This window comes from Portunus trituberculatus, chromosome 14, assembly GCF_017591435.1.
Source record: "Portunus trituberculatus isolate SZX2019 chromosome 14, ASM1759143v1, whole genome shotgun sequence".
NCBI lineage: Eukaryota > Metazoa > Arthropoda > Malacostraca > Decapoda > Portunidae > Portunus > Portunus trituberculatus.
In genome coordinates, this window is record NC_059268.1 from 7233016 (window position 1) to 7252335 (window position 19320).

The 19320-nt window shown below is 35.8% G+C and overlaps 2 protein-coding genes across 3 annotated transcripts; one reads left to right on the forward strand and one right to left on the reverse strand.

Annotated features, from left to right (window-relative positions):
• Nucleotides 1-7483: 7483 nt before the first annotated feature.
• LOC123503580 (heat shock factor-binding protein 1-like) lies at nt 7484-13979 on the reverse strand. The gene is made up of 3 exons (XM_045253475.1): nt 13828-13979; nt 10579-10645; nt 7484-8317 (listed from the first exon to the last, which is right to left on the reverse strand). Exons 1-3 carry the CDS (start codon nt 13921-13923, stop codon nt 8229-8231), a joined length of 252 nt encoding a protein of 83 aa, XP_045109410.1. The 5' UTR covers nt 13924-13979; the 3' UTR covers nt 7484-8228.
• A 178-nt stretch (nt 13980-14157) lies between these two features.
• LOC123503579 (cytochrome c oxidase assembly factor 6 homolog) lies at nt 14158-17467 on the forward strand. 2 transcript variants are annotated; one of them, XM_045253474.1, is made up of 3 exons: nt 14158-14314; nt 14830-14942; nt 17030-17467. In XM_045253474.1, exons 2-3 carry the CDS (start codon nt 14837-14839, stop codon nt 17191-17193), a joined length of 270 nt encoding a protein of 89 aa, XP_045109409.1. In that variant the 5' UTR covers nt 14158-14314; nt 14830-14836; the 3' UTR covers nt 17194-17467. The 2 variants fall into 2 exon arrangements, with proteins under 2 accessions (XP_045109409.1, XP_045109408.1); XM_045253473.1 differs by lacking the exon at nt 14158-14314 and adding an exon at nt 14408-14430.
• Nucleotides 17468-19320: the final 1853 nt, after the last annotated feature.

The window sequence follows — 19320 nt, forward strand, 5'->3', positions numbered from 1 at the left end:
GGAGCAATCAAATCCTCTTAGAAAGATCTAGAGTTGCTTTGCTATAAATTTGTGTGCCATACATTGCGGTTACCCCTATAATGTATAACAAGTTGTTTTACTGCCATAAACCGTGAAATTATTATAAAAGAACAAAACAGTAAAATTTAGTACATGTGTTCTATGTTTTACTTGCAACTACATGATTCAGTTGCTTGAAGAAAGATAAGTCTATTGGAAGATCATTTTCCAATATACTGGTCTTATCAGACAATTTGCCGAGTCAGTGTGCGCATCCAGATATCTGTATACCATCGCGCCATTGACAATCATTATGGCTGAACTGACGAGACAGCTTTACCCTGTGAATGTGTTATTGTTACATTTTAATACTATCCCAATTTTGGCAAAAGTTTGGGATAGATATCATAATTTGTATGTTCGTATTTTCCTATAAATTAAGTCTGCTTATGTCAAGGAAATTAGTTTTGAAATTTACATTTTTCTCTTTTTTTATTTTTTAGTTATCCGGGGAGTTACCCCAACCTTGACAGTTAAAAAATATTGGAAAGAGTTTACAAGCCACACCTTGTTACATTTATGTGTGAAATCTACCAAAATCTAAGGAATAATTTACTTTTATAATAGCTTGCTTACTCTATATGACTAACGAACGCACTCGAACTCTTTGAATAATGGAACAAACTACTTCATAAGATACTTGACACCATATATGCTGCAAGCGTTTGTCTTAGATATAATTTCAATGTGGTTGTTTTTACGACGTCTATACACTTTCCCTGTGCAGACGACAACACGCATTTGGCGCAAAATACAAAACCCGATATTCATTCCATTTTTACAGTAGCATATGCCTTTTATATCCATATTGGGTTATTATATTTAGTTATATTAAACTTCACCAATAATATAATTTAAACTAGAGAGAGAGAGAGAGAGAGAGAGAGAGAGAGAGAGAGAGAGAGAGAGAGAGAGAGAGAGAAAAAAAAATGTATGTGGGAGTCATGATTGTAATGATGTGTAATTTTAATAGGTGCTTAAAGATAACTCACTTAAATGAGGAAGCAAAATTGACTCACTCATAAGGAAGCTTGCACAAAGTTTCTTAAATATCCCCATTAATTTTGTTTCTCTATCTATACCTTTCATTCTATCCAGTGTTGCTTTTATGAATGCATCAGACAATAGGGAATTTAAACTTTCCTCACTTGGTTTTGTCATGTTCCTACAATGATATACCCCTAGTCCTCTCTACCCCCGGACCAATGTGTGTTAGACAGCAGGACATGTGCCATTTTGCTGCACACCTATAGCTTCCTCATATTCCTACACTTACATGTTCAATTCTCTCACTCTACTCTCACATATCACAGGAGGATGCTCTTTCCCACTACATCTATCATACTCATTGACATTATATTAATTTGCCATGTTTCCTATCTATGTTATAGGAGGATACTGTCTGTGACCTTACATGAGTCAAAGAAGCCAAACATTTATTACACAATGATGACTTACTTCATGTCAGATTAAAAGCCAGCTGGCTACATAGGAACCATAACAGCTAAATGAATATACCACAGTTTTTAGCTGTTTAATTTACTTTCCTTTGCACCAGCAGTTTGATCTTGCATATCACCAAACTTATCTATAATGATAAATCAGTGGTTTCCTCCAGCTCTTTGCATGTATCCTGACACTCTGAATGTGAATGTCTTATCTAAAGGATATGGAATTAAGTGAAAGGTAAAACACTTCAATGAGAGAGAAATAAAACAATATACACATGTATGCATAATATATATATATATATATATATATATATATATATATATATATATATATATATATATATATATATATATATATATATATATATATATATATATATATATATAAACATGTATTACCAAGTCTGTCTCCCCAAAGAGAAGGCTAACCAAGACAAGACAAACAACTTTCACATTCACTCTCATTTGCACCACAATTGACTTTTAAAAGACAAATCATTATAAGCTTGACTCAGTCCTTTGAAAATATAGATAGGTAAGAGCAAATAGGCAAGAACACACACAAATATCCCCTATAGGTAAATTAAAAACACCTTCCTTCCAGGATTTCTTTGCAAACTAGGAACAGGTATCAAAAGTCATTGGAAAATATAAGTTCCTCATAGCAACAATTCCTGCAAAAATATCCTAGTACATATAGCTCACTGATCATGTGAGTTGCTAAGGGCACCATTGGCAGTAGGGGTTGTTCTGCTGGCCTGCCCTGGTTTCAAGTATTGCCTCAGTACCCCCTCCTTTTCCACAGGCACCTCACCATTGCAGTGTGTGGGAGAGCTGGGGCTGCCATACTTTCTCCTCCAGTGGGTAGGTGAAGAGTTCTTTTGCTGAACATCTCAGTTTGATGTTCCCTGTGACCCATTGGGCATATACCAAATGAGGCTTGGTGCTCCACCCCCTTACTAGGGCAGGTGCTTACCCACAGTTTTACCTACATGTATGGAAGGAATGGTGAGGTGAGGAATGGTATACCTGTGTGCATGGGACTCCTCCCATAATATATGAGGACTCAAAAGACATAACAGAAGTGATGAATAAAAGCTTCAAGGAAATTCTACAAAGAAAAAGAATTTATAAGGCTACTGAATATACAAGAAAATAGGAAAGTGGAGGAATTTCAAGTAATATGGTAATACTGGAAATTAATGAAATTATTAAAACCTTAGATGTGAGAAAGGCTGCAGGACTGGATAGAGTGTTGGGATGGGTATTAAAAAGAATGCAATAACCAGCTTAAAGATAAATTACATACCATCATATGTACCTTTATTAATGAAGGAATAGTTCCATATTATTGGAAAATAGAAAACATTGTGCCCATATTTAAAGGAGACACACAAGACTCATTAATTTACAGACCAGTTTGGCTGGCAAGTGTTGTAGCAATAATATGTGATTAGATAAAAATAAATATAAAAAATCACAAATTGTAGATTTAGTTTTAGAAATGGAAGATCTCTTCTAATCAATTTCTTGTACTTTTATTTAAGAATTATTGATATGATATAGGGAAGAGATGGTTTGGTAGACTGCATTAGCAACTATAGATTTAAGAAAAGTTTTTGATAGAAAAAAAATCTATGGAAACTGGAGAAGATAGATGGTTTAAAAGAAAGGCTGGTGGAATGGATGGATGAAAAAAAGAAAGGGAAAAAAAAAAAAGATGTGAAAGCTAATAAGCAGCTATCAGTGTGGGGCCTTTTATTAAGTGGAGTCCCCCAAGAGGCATTGGTAGCACCAGCAATGTTCATAGTGTGTATAAATAATATGGTGGAGAATGTATCCAGGCATGTGATGAGAAGAGTGAAAGAAATTGAAAACTGTGAAGAATTACAAAGAGATCTGGACAAGCTGAGTGAGTGGAACAACAGATGGCAAATGGAATTTAACCTTGGGAAGTGTAAAAAGATGGAGTTTTGAAAAAAAAGTAACAGGAGGTGCTGTTATAATTATAAGGTGGAAATGAAATAATCAATAAGATATCATAGGAAAAAGATCCTGGAGTGATATTCTCTGGGAAGTTATCCTACATAAAACATATCAGTAAGACAACAGGTGAAACTTTCAACCTACTATAAGAGTTGCCTTTGTCTAGATAGTGAAGAAGTGATTAGGAAAATAATCACCATAACCATAATGATACAGTATAGCAATAACTTGCTCAGCACATGAAAGAAAATAAAAGCACAGAAGGAAGTTAGAAGGCATACAGAGAGCAACAACCAAAAAGCTAACTATTCTGCCATTACAGAGCACCTCTTAAGCAGTTTGTGTATGTGACACCACAGTGAGAAATATTGCACCACCATCTTTTCTGTTACTTGCCCTCATTTATATTCATAACTTCACTGTATTTTCTAGTGGCCATAACATATGATGAGCATGTGTACTGTCTTCAGGTAGATGTTATGAAGACAAACAGAAATATATTGCCATTTTCACAGGGGTTTATCAAACTTCTGCTGTGGAATCAATGTTTTCCACTCTTCACTATAAAAACATGTGGCAGACAAACAAGTAGTCATATAGACAGATCCTTAGTATTGTAGGTAGTATCTTGTCTGTCTGTGTCTGTCCTGTCTGTGTGGCTATTACTTATCCCATTCATTATCCTCAACCATTGCATTCTATCCTGAAAGCCAACATCAATGAGAAACTGAAGGGCCTTACTCTGGCTCACCTGGAGTTCCTGGGCATGAAATGACCATCCCCTGCAGTGGTGTACCTTGATGCCAAGGTTCCAGATTCAGACCACTTATGAGGCCACCAGTATGAGGCTCAGAGTGCACATTAGCTTAATGTTGATTTTTAACTTCAGCTGGAGGACATACTATGACAGTATGAGGTCAGCATGAAGTGACTGGTAACTCTGAACCTGAGGGAGACATCAAATGAGGTAGTTCCATATCAACAATGGTATAAATAAAAAAAGAAATAATAATAATAATAAATAGATAAATAAACAAGCAGTCCTTTTCTGAGCATAAAAATCTTCAAAAATGGCTCATTGTATATTCTGATTAAATTTCACTGAACAGAACCAGCATGGGTAAGAGAACACAAATGTGAAAATTAGTGAAAGATGATGTGTGAGAAAGAACAATTCTGAAGACTGGTAACAGAATGATTATGAGAATAGAATAATTCAAGAGTGAAAGAGAGTGGGAACTGAGGAAGGATGGGGAGTAAATGCTATATAGAATCTTGAACAAATAAGGGGAAGGGAAGTGACAGCGAGGGATACTGAGAGAGAGAGAGAGAGAGAGAGAGAGAGAGAGAGAGAGAGAGAGAGAGAGAGAGAGAGAGAGAGAGAGAGAGAGAGAGAGAGAGAGAGAGAGAAAGGAAAGGGAAAGAGAGGAGAAAGGAATGCATTGTGGAGTAGTAGGAGAGAGTTTGTACCAAAGGAAGTATAGTACATGGGGCAAGGATGTGGGTGAAGGGTGGAGGAGGATGAGAGTATGGGAAAAAAGGTAGAGAGAATAGATATAAGAAGAAAGAGTGAGAAATGAAAGAAAAATTAAAGGGAGAAAGGAAGTAGTAGAAAATAAGTACTCCCTCTTCCTCCACCCTACTCTTTTTTCTCCTTTCCATGCGCCACAAATATTTTCCTAATAATCATGATTACATAAACTAAATGAGGATAGCAAAGAAAATCCTGAGCTTTACTTTTTTTACACAGTTTATTCTTGTGGATTAACTTTTTTCCTTGAGCATGTCTTCCTTACATATTTAAAGATAAAAAATTTCAAAATATGGCTATGATTCTTTTAACATTAATCACAATATAGTATATGTAATTTCTACAAGTGCAAAAATCTTTTGAATACAATAGTATATCAAACAGCATATTAATAAATCATAAACACACCATGTGTCAGAAAGAGTGCTGAGGTTTCATTTGGCAGTCAGGTGATGCAAAAGTGCATGTATAGAAAATATATGGAAGACCAAAGAAGTTGGCTATGTCATAAAAATAGAAAAAATTAACATGGCTGTGCATAACTTGAACTTTTCTTGTAGGTAAAACATGCAACATTCATTACTCCCCTCTACGTTCGGGATTATTTCACATCGCGACAGATTTCTGATGATATACTGCACAACATAGTTACCTGCAGGCTAATAAGGGGTTCCCTGCTTCACCTCTAAAAGTGACCCTTTGGCACTACTCTCATGTGTATTGCCTGAATGGTGTCCAATTAATGAAAATATAATCTTGTAAGAACACCGTAAAAAAAAAAAAAAAAAAAAAAAAAAAAAGTTATTATTGGGTGGCCAACACTTAGAATGAAAAGCTGAATGCAGTTCAAACATTATGAAGGAAATCATACACTCAATAATGTTTCATGTCTGATGAACTTAAAGTAAAATATTATAGTCAAATATAAAATTATATATATATATATATATATATATATATATATATATATATATATATATATATATATATATATATATATATATATATGAGGCATCTAGATGTAGAGAAGTGCTAATTCACCTGTTATGAGTTAAACCTGAACCATGACAGGCAAATCCATCCTTCACTTCATTATATCATCAACAGTGCCAAATTAGCCTGTCTAATAGAAGGGTAAACAGCATGGGTAAATTCATTTGATTTTTGACAGGCAGAGGTCTGCATCACCCACAGAGCTCATCCAATCAATGGAGGATGACAGAGATAAGATGGCGCCATACCAGAATTGTGCCGTTTTCCATGAATCTGCCATAAGATAAAACAATGTAAAATGACAAATGCCACAAACTCAAGGTTGTGTTGTGTTATGGATGCACCTTTTGTTACAGATGTCTCATTCATATTATGGGATAGAAGAATGTGTCCAAGTAAAAGAGAAATTTAAAAGCACAATAGATAGGTTCAGAAAAGTCTATTAAAGGAAAAAAAATGGCAAAAAAAAAAAAAAAAAAAAAAAAAAAATTGCAAATGAGCAGTATTCTAGCTGGCTGACACGCTAAACTTATTGAGTAATATTGAAACCCTAATATTATCAAAGAAATATTTTCCTTCAATGCACTGCAAAGTAATGAATAATTTTGGATGCAAGACAAATACTGCATGATAACAATAACAGAGGTAAGGTTACATAAATCTAACAGTGACAAGACAAAAAGATAAAAGTAAATAGATTAAACAAGTGTATAAATAAATAAGTCTATAAATAATGTGTTGCATGCTGCTATGGATTACAGTAAATTCCATCAAATCAGAGTACTACATTCCATACACTCTAGGTTTTTATTTTTTCACACCACTTTCCATCTTTGTGTGGTTCCAAATATTCTCCTGAAAAGATGTACTTCAAATCTCACAACATCTCATATTCTGTAGAGTTCAGTCCCTCAAAAGTACAGTAGATATAAGAGAGATTCACCTATACCACTCTTTTAGACAGGGTAGATTAAAGCATTTCATTTTATGAACTCTCTTCTGACACACTGTCTGCAACCTCTTTTTCATTGCCACACTCCTATTTTCATACTAACCGCTCTTCTGAACTTGCTAACTGCATGCCTCTTCTCACATGGCCTCACAGTACAAGACATTCTACTTTCTCTCTGTCCTATCCTGTCCACCTCTCTAATGGAAAAGTTTACCAGTATTCTCCGTCATTCATTTCTCTTTCTGATAAACCCTGAAACTCCCTGCCTGCTTCTATATTTCCTCCTTCTTATGACTTTAACACTTTCAAGACACTTGTTCTCCATTTTCTAAAAATCTTTTTTGAGTTCCCTTTTCAGTCTGGAGCTCTAGTGGGTCTTCTCTTTCCTAACATTTTTGTTACACTAGGCCAGTGCTCCTTTTACATAGAAGAATTTTCCGGATTCTGATGATAAGTTAAAAATGGTATGCAAAGAAAGTTTTATGAAAAAAAAAGTTATATCAATGACATAGTATATTTTTCATTTTATTGTGTCAAAAAGAAAAAAAATCCATTTAATTATCAATTGATACTGTTTTTGAGGGGTTCTTTCTCTCCCTCTACAAAGTGTGATATCATGTGTATGCAAAGATACTAGAAATGTATTACAAATATTAGCATAGAAATGCATGTGAAATTACATGAATAAATTAAGTAATACATATGAAGTTATATATATATAATACATCAAGAGGAGCATCTAATGACTTTACATTAATGACAAAACCTTCTAGAAGATTACCACCAAATATCTAGCAAACCTTTTCTTATATCCTTGACAAATCACCAAAAAAGTTGGAACACAACTTGACAAAGACATTGTTGTTGCAAGACACAACTGACAAAGTAAACATGATTAGCTGACAGACCTGCTTACATTGTGAGAGGTTAGAATGAATTACATACATTGCTTCATACATTAATGAGGGAATCCAGGGCTGCAACAACTATTCAATAACAACAGGCAAATAGACATGTCTTGTTTCTAAACTTATTTCCTTTACTTTCGAGTTCTTACAGCATTTGTTGGCAATAATTAAATTCATAGTGCACCTATCAAAGTTATCTTACTTCCTTAATTGTAAAACTGATGTATTTTAGAAAAAATAACAATGGATCTTTAAGTATATATGCAATCTGTTAAAAAGATCGTTCTTCATACAACCTGCTTCACTCTTCTTAAAATCACATACATAGTACTTATATAAACATAATTTCACTTATCTACTTCTTCTGGCCCAGCTTGTGTCATTAGGTCGGCAATATTTCTTTCCAAATCGTCGATACGGGTTCCCATTTCATCTAGTAAGGTTGAATTAAGGAAAAGACATTGACAATATAGGTATAATATCTCTCTCTCTCTCTCTCTCTCTCTCTCTCTTCCTCTCTCTAAATAATATAACCATTCTGAAAAATGCTCAAAAATGCTATCCTTAAGTACTGTATTTGACGGCATATAGGAGGCACTTTATTTTTTTCCAAAAAAAGTTTGTCTCAAAAATTCACCCTATGTCTAATATACTAACTTGAGACCTCCTGTAGGCTAATCTTCTCCCTGGTGCTCACTAACCTAGATTATGAACAGTACTTCTACTTACCCTAACTGCATGCATCACTATTTTATTGCTGGTATTATTATCATTACCAATATCATTACTTTAAAAAGAAATAATAGTAAAAATGAAAGCAATATAATCTCAGAGGCTGTGATGCATGTTCATAAATATGAGCCAATTGGAACCCTGACTTGATGCCATCTGACGGTGAGGAATAACAGCAAGTTCATGATCATACCAAAATACATCAACAACCACACCATTATGGCAGCAGGAGGAAAAAAGATCAAGCTACACAATCTCCCACAAACTACCAGTGGTAGATTATGCCAAGGTGCATGGCAATGGAGTAGCAGCATGGGCTTTTGGAAAATATTATATTTGTCTGGCGACAGGAAGAAAATCAGCTGAAGAACACAAGGAAACGTAAATATAATTTTTGTTGCCCCACATTGGCCAGAACATGAGGGTGACATTTTTATGTCATCCTCATTCAACAGTGTATACTTAAATACTGTACACTAAAATATTTTTTCTGAATTTGACCTGTTGAAATGGAAGTGCGTCTTATATGCCCATGTGCCCTATACGCTGTCAAATATGGTAATCCTTTTTCCATCAACTTATTGGAGTCTGACATAGGATGGATTTTAGATTTTAGAGCTTAGAAGTATCTCGACAGGCTTGTTATGTCTGTTACAAGACTGAGTCACAATTCAAAATCAAAGCTTTGTGCCACACTCTATCAAAAGTTTTAGCCAAAATACCTAAAAGAGGATAACCAAAACCTAAATAAGGAAAGTGTAGAACAACCATAAAAGAACCTCATACTGACAATCACATATAAGGTTGTAAAGTGATAAATGTGCAGAAATCTTCCTTTAAAGGTACTCAAAAACTTTAAAGAGGCAAGAAATCAAAGCAATAAGATGGTAGTTTGAAGAGTTACAGCAGTCACAATTTTCAGGAGCAAGCTGATAGAGTTGGAAGAACTAGGCAAGATGCAAGCATAGAAGCACAGTTTTGGAAAACAATAGGAGGGACCCCACCGGGTCCATAAACTTTCTGAATGTTAAAGCTTGCAAAGGCACAAGAACATCACTGTGAAGGATCATGAAGCAGTCAGAGGATGGAGGAAAGTGAAGAACAAGCCCTGAATCATGCAAGGTAGAGTATTTAGCAAGGATTTGAGTGAAGAGATGACAATGGTACCATCAGGTTAAAATAAAGGAGGAAAAAGATGAGGTGATTAATTTAAGTATTTTCTGCTAAGTGTCAGAAGTCATGACAGAATCTAACTCTAAAAATACTGTGACATTTTCATGATTTTCTATTGATGAAGAAGTTTTTAGCTAGTTGGAGGACTGACTTATAAAGATTCTGGGAAGAACATAAGATTTAGTTACACCTAAAAAATGTCTGAAAGCAAATGGTTAATTCTTAAAAGCAACTGGGCCAATGAATTACTATATAAAGTCTGAAGCCAGACTTTAACAGTCTCTTTGGAAAACTACTACAAATTGTTTCTACTGCACATGCAAAAATGTGAAATATGAAAACTTGTGTCCAGTATTAAGGTAGATGGTGTAAATGATCATTTGAATGAATGCAACACCATATCCATTATCTATTTGTCTCCTTATAAGTTACTAATAGGATGATGCATGCAGTGCCTACACAATAACTCAAAATTTCAAATCAAAGAGATGACATAAGTTTATATGAAAAAAAAATCAAGATGTTGAAAACTGAAATTATGAAGAACTATTTGTTGTGTGCACAGTGCACATGATAGCTCTGTAAAAAGACACACAACCTGAATTATAATTTTTTACTTATTCCACTAAAAAGGTGATACTTAGTAAAAATGGAGATATGTGCAACTCCTAATTAATTTCTATTTTCCAAAAATGAGTCCATTTTCAGTATGTGGAAAACTGTGGATCTTGGGTAATTCCTAATTCACAGCTTGCAGCAGTAATAACTAATGAGTCAAACATAAAAGGATATTTCTTGATATAATCTGGTCAGACATGGTCTGAAATCGCTCCTGCATTTGCTGTAGCAACACCGTCACCTGCAAAAGATAAATATCATTTGTGAGATATGCACAAAAGATGATAGTAAGGATCATGATCCAGAAACTAGTTTTTTGTTGGAGCAGGAAACTTTAGACATTAGCTGATTTGACTCTGGCTTATCAGGACCATTTAGTGGTTCATTTGGCTCTTGTCCCTGACTTATTCAACCCTTGTCCCTGGCCTACTTGATCCTAGTTGCTGGCATATTTGGCTTTCATAAATAATGACAGATTAAACCAAGAAAGAGTGTGTGTGTGTGTGTGTGTGTGTGTGCAAAAGCTGACATTAGGAGAAAGAGGGAGGAAGACTGTATAAAGAGTAATATTGATAATGGTTCATCATCAGCATTCAGTAACTAGTTTGGGCACAATGTATCAAAAGATATTTCTACTCTACACATTTTTTAGTTGTGTACTCTACTCTTGCAAAAATGTTATCTATTCATAACACAAAGGTTATTGCACCAAATCACAAGATGTATGACTTTCTCTCCATCTCCATTTTAGTATTAATGCAATTAAAGCAACTAAAGAATTGTTTGTGTTTCTACATAGTCAGTATAACATTCTAGACAATGACTTATCTTGATATCCAGTCAGCCTTGCAGATGGTTATTTATATCAAACTTTTCTTTTCATGCCCTCAAGAAATCAAGAAAACTCCAAATCAGTGAAGAAAGAAAAAAAAATAAAAGATTTATCCTCAATTAGGGGCTGAATCAGCCAAAGATGTGATTCAAATCCAATCTTGATGAGCCAAGGTCAAAATAAGCCTGTATCTAGTTTTTATGATGGAATATATATGCAAAATAAAATCATTATAAAATCATTCCTATCAAAAAAAGAGAATACAGTATAGTATAAGAAACAAATCTGCTGGTTAAATTTACTAGCATAATGACTATAAAGAAAACAGAAAGCATAAGGCATTAGAGACTTTAGGACCCTGAACATGATAGCAGTTCTCTGTACTTAACAAATATTATTCAACATCTGGCATGGACCACCATCTTCAGGGCTCTCTGTCCACAAAACCACTGCAACAGACTGGCTATCACACCTAGTTCTGCAAGCCATTACACTATAATCTTGAACAAATTAAATGAATGGGCCAAATTGAGATTCTCTCTAAAAACACACTTTTGAACAATTTTGTCGGTTATTCTTTAGAAAGGCACTGTATATATTGATAATTACTACGGTCAATTTGCAGTTTGATCCAAGCACGGAATCTCTGAAGTGACTCATGTTTTTCTAGTGAGAAATGTAGTGAATTGATTGATTGTATATATCATTTCCATTAAAAATTAATATTTTCAAGTTATGACTGTTTTTCAACTACAACTTTATACCTACCTCTCATTCCCAACAATCCTGGGGGATCTGTGGAAAATCAGAGTTTTTGGGTGGTGGAGCATTAAATTGACTAATGTGCATTGCAAAACATGAGAAAACAACTAAATCACACAAAAACTTACAAAATACTTTGATGGTGGAGGCTGCTGTGGCAAGTTACTTTGTTTATGTTGAGCAGCATTTTTTTCTGTATCTGCTACACCACATCTACCAGGGGTTACTAACCAAATCCATCATAATAACCTCCTAATTGAGGGGGGCCCCACTTGGAGCCCCCTAAGGGTTACTAAACTAATTCAAACCCAATGTAATAACCTTGTAGCTAGGTCGCCTGTGCCCCACCAGACCCCTACAAGAGCACTAACCAAACAAAACATTATAACCTTGATTTAATGCTTGTCACAAAATCATTGGTTGGGTAAAACTAGAAATTGTCCTGCACAGTCCTCCCCAGGTAGAAGGTTATGATGATAGATTTAGTTAATAACCCTTGCGAGCCACCTGCTAGCCCCTCGGCTAGAAGGTAATTACATTGGGTTTGGTTAATAATCTCTGGGGAGTTTCCAGGATTGCACTCCCCCTATGACTAGGAGATAATAAGGTTGAGTTTGTTTGGTATCCCTTGGAGGTTTTGGTGTAATGGAAACAATTGAAAATGTAGCATTGGCAATGTTACTCAACACAAACAAAGCAACAGTTTTTGTATGTGATTTAATTGATGTCCAACCTTTCTGCAAATTCATAATAGTCGATTTAATGCTTCCCCACCCAAAAACCCTGATTTCCTACAGATCCCACAAGATTGTTGGTAATGAGAGGTAGGCATAAGTTGGACTTGAGAAAACAGTCATAGTTAACTCAAAAAATATTGGTTTAATTCTAGTTTATGCCATACTCTCCCCTAGTCCCCCCAACAAGCTTGGAGACAGGTGGGAATGCAGGGTTTGGGGTGGGGAACATGATGTGCGTCGGAAATGCATATTTTTGCATAATGGGGAAAAAATTTCCATTAAAAGTCTATGGAATTTTCACTATAAGTTTCCTTAGGTTTACATTATGTAAGGTTAGGCTTAGGTTTACATTAGGTTAAGTTAGGTTTGTGTCCTTGATGAAGTTTACTTCAAATTTATGGAATTTATACAAATTAGTGAATTTACGAAAGTTGTATTGAACCTTCTGTAGAGTTTAGGATAGCAATTCTTCCCCCCAGTTATGCATAAAAATACACATTTCATGTTCCCCATCTGAAACCCCGCATTCCCACCTGTCCCCAAGCTTGTTGGAGAGGAGGAGGAGTATGGGCAGAAACTAGAATTTTACCAAAATATAAATTTGTGATGGAAATGACAAATACGCACCATCAATCAAATCACAAAATTTCTTACCAGAAAAACAAGTCACTTTAAATTCCATGGTTGGGTGAAACTGCAATTTTACCATTACTACTAGTGGACATTAATAAGAAAAACTGTATATATACTTGCTTTCCATCCATGCTTATCTTATTTCCCACAGTAGTTAATCTTTGCCATGATATCATTATCCTGTCTGATCTTAAATAAACACTAATACATTATGTAAGTAAAATTTTTTAAGCATGCAATTCTGCACATCCACCACCCCCATCTAAAACCGAATAGACTATGTGACTGTTATCATCATCACCTTCTTGTCCCTAGGTAAAACTAACTATAAATGAAGCGAGCCACGCTGTTGTCATGGCAACCACATCCCAAGAGTGGGTGTTGGTCACTCACACTTAATACTGAACAACAAAATATGGCTAAAAACATCAACAGGTAGATGCTACTATATCCATTTACATATTTGGTGAGTTCCTGCACGTTTTTAGGGTCTGGGGCAGCCACAGCGACGGGCAAATCAGCGTCGTTGCGAACTTCCGTCCTAGGATCAGCCATTGTTGTTGTTATCTGCTGCTGCAGGAGGGACCACGGCGATAACACTGTATGGTGAATGGTGATGGTGATAATGATAGTGATGATTATGAAAGCACCGATAATGTAATTAGCAGTAAGGTGAGAAGGAAGAGGAGGAGGATGACAGTATCTACTTAACTTTAATTCATTATAATTTTTGGAGTGTTTTTCAGTTTTCCAGCTAGCATATTTCTAAGATCTTAGCACTACTACACGAAAGGAATGCGTAGGAGAATTATCATAACCTATCTAAGTATTTGTCAAAAAACTGAAAAGGATGCTGTTATAAAAGCAAAATGCAATAATAGAGTCAACTCAGTCAGTCACGACGTAATCGTAAACACAGGGTGAGAGGCACGAGGCGGCCCTGCAGGTGAGTACAGAGCAGGGGCTGTGATGTCACACTTGTATTCCAAGCATGAATGGCCGATAGAAGTTGTGTGATTTAACAATGTTACTCTAATTCAATCTTTACTGTAAAATGCGTATGTACGTATGTGGTTAACATAACATAACATATATGGTATATGGTGATGTTTTCTTCCGACTGTTTTCCTAGTGGAATATTTCTGGAGGAAATATTCCACTGGGGTGAGAGCCGTGTTTTGTCTCTTGCCTGTTATTCCATAAGTAGTTAAGCTATAATAGTGAAGGGATAAATATATGGCATCATTATAGACCATCATCTTTAAAACCCAGGACTTACATAAACTTTCATCACCACTTTTGAGCACCACAGATGTGTTTCTGTACTCAATAACTTGCATTCATCCATGTCACTTGCCTGTCTCTTCCAAGGTTTTAGACCTTGGAAATTAGCTATCTCCACCTTTACAGGTATTAAGCATAGAAATAACTCATTTATAAGGATGGTATATTCTCTTCCAGTTTCATAATGCCAAGAGAAGCAGGTGAGCACAGAACCCACTTTCCAGACAAAGAGGCACGTTACCAGTGCTGGGACTCACGGGACAAATTCTGGGCTTGTATTGATAGCGGAGGTAAGTCAGTAATAGTATTTATTCACACAGTATTACACTCTCAGCATACAATTTTGTGTGTGATTCAGAAAGAATTTAAGACACAAACTATAGTAAGCATGCATATTGTGGAGAGTTGATTAGCTTAATATAGATCAACCAGTTCAACCAGTGGTAGAGCTTATAGTCCACGGGCCCTGGTATAAGATCTTTGGACTGGCCCTTTCATGTACACATGAATAACCTTTACTCACGCAGGACAAGAGTCTTTAACTTAACACACATTGTCATTAATGGTTTGGATGCAGTGCCATGCTGAAGCTTGGACTCAGTACTGGTGCTGTGAGGAGCCGGGGTCATTTCCGCAGCCTGGCAGGGGGTAGTAGGTTTGCAAAAACCAAATGCATCTAATTTAGGTAGTTTAGAAATTCTTTTCTATTGTTCTCACCTTTCTTGTCTTTTTTGGGATCCACTTCTGTGCTTAAGTGGCATGATGAGACGGAGACAAACAGTAGCCTAGCAAGTCTATGATTACCTTTCCTGGTTAATCTATCCCTTGATTTTCATCTTGTCACTTGATCAGCTCTGATTGGTCGACACGACCGAAAGTATACACATATTACCCATAATGCATCATAATGTGAAAACCAAATTAATTATTTTCTTTTGGTATTCACATAATGATAAAAAAGTTATATACTTTTCATCATTTTTATGTTAGTTGTGTCAATGTAAATGATGTTTTCTCCATAAACAATAAAATACACTGATAGTTTTGTGACTCATTGACTTAGTTTCTGAAACCAAAATGGTGAAACCATGACATAGATGAGTGAGTGAATGAATGACCCTGCATGACACTTACTCTATAAAATAACAATAGGGGTAGCTTTTTCCCACTGGGGTGCTGTTGCTCAATGCCACCATGGCCCTGCAAGGAGAATTGAAGCCATAACACCCCTCCTTAACATCACAATGGGTCCTGCGGTGCCGGGAAGGGCCCGAACCCTGCCCTCAGCTCATGATGAGCCCCAGTGTGGCTGCACTGGCTACACTGCCTATAGCTACACCCCTGCCATTGACTGGATTTGTTCTTGGTCTTCTACCTTGCAAAGTTGGCAGTCTCATTTCCTTCAATCTTTCTTTTTAGATTAGGTCTTTCAGCTCCGGTACCATTTTTGTAGCTGTACTCTGAATTCCTTCCAACCTCTTTATATCTTCATATGCAGAGACCACACGACTGTTGTGTGTTCCAACCCAGGTCATATTGTGGTGGTTATAATTTTCTTCATTATGTTCTTGTCCATGTAATGAAATGCTACCCTAATAGACCTATTTGTTGAAATCTTGCACATCAAGCCAAAATTTCCCACTTATATGCCTTTCTGGGGCAGAGTATCTGGAAAAGTTACTCTCTCATTTTTTCTTCCTTATTATAATTTATTGTATTCTTATCCATTTCTATCACATGGCATTTCTTAGTATTAGATTCCAGTTTCCATTTCTGCCTCCTCTCATAATTCTTGTCAATATCTCTTTGCAACTCCATACAGTCAACATGTATTTTTATTACTCCTAACAATTTTACCATCATCAGCAAATAAATTCATATAGCTGCTCACCCCCACCTGCATATCATTAATATATACTATTTGGAACTGCTAACACTTGTTACTTTACTCCAACATGAACAGATGTCCTTCACCACATATCTCATTTCTCTATATTGTAAGGGTGTGTGTGTGTGTGTGTGTGTGTGGGTCAGTGTGTGATATACTGTCCTGAATATGCAGAGAGAGAGAGAGAGAGAGAGAGAGAGAGAGAGAGAGAGAGAGAGAGAGAGAGAGAGAGTGGGGCTCAAAGAGATATTAAATGAGAGATTTAACTTTTCTTAGAAGTATAGGTAGGAAAACTACTTCGTCATGTAGAGAGCTGACTATACTTTTGGGGCACAATCCTATCACAAATGGAGATTTTTCCAAATAAACATGGAATAGTGAACCTTAAATTTCTAAGCAGTCCTGATAAGAGATTTAAGATATGTTGGAGAAGTTATTTATATTCCTTATATTTAGTTATTATATGTACAATGTATATTTCTTTTGCAGGTACAGATGAAAGTTGCAAGGAACTTCGAAATAAATACACTGAGCACTGCCCCTCAACCTGGGTGAAACATTTTGACAGAAAATACCATTATCTAAGATTTAAGGAGAAGATGAAATATGGGTATGACCCAATAGACACCACAGGTACCAAAAATGAAGGATAGTTTTTGGAAATATATTAGATGGTATTTATCATCCATTACTGTATCTAAAACATTCATTGTGAATATTGAAAAAAGGAAAGTGTGTATGATATATTAAAGACAAGGCATGATATTTCGACATTTAAAAATATGAACTTTGAATACATGTAGAGGAACTGTGTATGTATGTATATATAATTATTAGTTTTATCACGAGTGAATAGTAAACATGGATTAGTTTCCTATAATAAAGTTTGTTGTACAATGTCAAAATAAAGTAATATTTGTCCAGTTATAATTGATTGTTCTTTACATAGTTAATGAATTACAATAAATGTATAGGTTCAGTAATAGACTCAAAAAGCAAGTCAAAACATATACCATATGTACATATTTGTTATTCATTTATTTTCACATACTATAGCTCGTTTGCAAACAACTCAGGGAGTGGCATTTGCTTCCTTTAGTCCAATGTAGGAAGAACACACACAACATGCACACACAGTGGTACAAGATTACTGTTTCTCCCAGCCTTGCCAGATTGGAAGGTTACAATAACTCAATTTTTATCACATACCTACCCACTGTTGGATGAACAGGGCCTTGTGTGACAGAAGGCAAAATCCGTTTTGTCTTCACGTTGCTAGGAATTAAAACTCAGAACATCTCAGGTGTTGGTTGACTGTTAATCTTGACACTGCTAACATTGACACAAGAAAGAAAGAAGGAAAAACTTTGAATGAAAGAATGTTATAAAGAATATGCTGTTGAGAGATTTGAACTGCACATGGATAAGATAACACAAACTAATAGACCCTATATACTGATTTTTATATCGGGGAAATATCATTGTATATTATCTGGATATTCTTTTATTTAATTTGATAATTTCCAATAATATGCCTGGATAGATAGAAGCACCTATTTCTTGAATATGTAAATTCTGAAACATGAGGAAGAAATTGCATGTTACTTTTGTCCTGTGTTAATGGTATGCTAATTCTCCACAATATACTGGGCTCCTTGAGCTTTGTATATCATATAGAGACAGGACTTCATCCATATGATTGTGGCAGTGAGTGATGGAGTAAGTATAAGCTTGAGCCAAACTGAAGACTGTAAGCATGTAACCACAGAGGAGTAAATTTTGCAAAGTTTAGTGCTATTTTTATTTTTTCAAAGCCTATTTTGTGTCTGCTGATGATTATTCAGAAGGAAAATTCTCTTTCTCTCTCTCTCTCTCTCACACACACACACACACACAGTTATTGGATCACCATCTGTACAGTGAAAGACAAGGCAACACAAAGCACACACACACACAGTGGAAAAGTGGATTGCATTGAGTGATCAAGTTGGTACAGCACATAATGTGCATTGCTTTAAACAAAGGCTAACTATTTACATATCACTGAAGACAAGATGGTGACAGTGTGTCTGTGTGTGTGTGTGTGTATTTACCTATTTGTATTTACCTATTTGTGTATTACAGGGCCCGAGCTAAGCTCTCTGTGACCTGTCTCCTTGTCCATTCCTGTCATATCTCTCTTTCATCTGATTGACACACACCGTGTCAACGACATCACTGCTCAGTTTATTCCACTTATCAATGCTACGATGCGGGAAACTGTATTTTCTCACGTCATTTAGACAGATGTCCTTTATTAGCTTTTTTCCATGTCCTCGGAGATGATTACTTGTGGTCACCTTTATCAACTCTCTGTCCAGTATGTCAATCTTGTTCACCAATTTATACATAGTTATCATGTCTCCTCTTGTTCTTCTCTCTTCTAATGTGGTCAGCCCCAGCTTCCTCAGTCTTTCCTCATAGTCTAACTCCCTGAGTCCTGGTACCATCCTTGTTGCCAGCCTCTGTACCCTTTCCACCTTCTTCACATTTTTCTTCATATGCGGTGACCAGACACATGCTGCATATTCTAACTGGGGTCTTATTAAGGTACATAATATCTTCTTCATCATTCCTTCATCTAGGTAGTGGAATGCAAGGCCAATATTTTGAAGCATGTTGTATGTTTTCAAAAAAATCTAGTTAATGTGTTTCTCCGGTGACAAGGTGTTTTGCACGGTTACTCCTAAGTCTTTCTCCTCATTGGTCTCTTTAATTTTCTCATCACCCAGCCTGTAATC

Coding starts and splice junctions, on each gene's coding strand:
- LOC123503580 (XM_045253475.1), bottom strand. CDS start 13,923: ATGGCTGATCCTAGGACGGAAGTTCGCAACGACGCTGATTTGCCCGTC. Junction 10,646..13,827: donor TGCAGGAACTCACCAAATAT/GTAAATGGATAT, acceptor TATCTTTTGCAG/GTGACGGTGTTGCTACAGCA. Junction 8,318..10,578: donor TGACCAGATTATATCAAGAA/ATATCCTTTTAT, acceptor ATTCAACCTTAC/TAGATGAAATGGGAACCCGT.
- LOC123503579 (XM_045253473.1), top strand. Junction 14,943..17,029: donor GGCTTGTATTGATAGCGGAG/GTAAGTCAGTAA, acceptor TTTCTTTTGCAG/GTACAGATGAAAGTTGCAAG.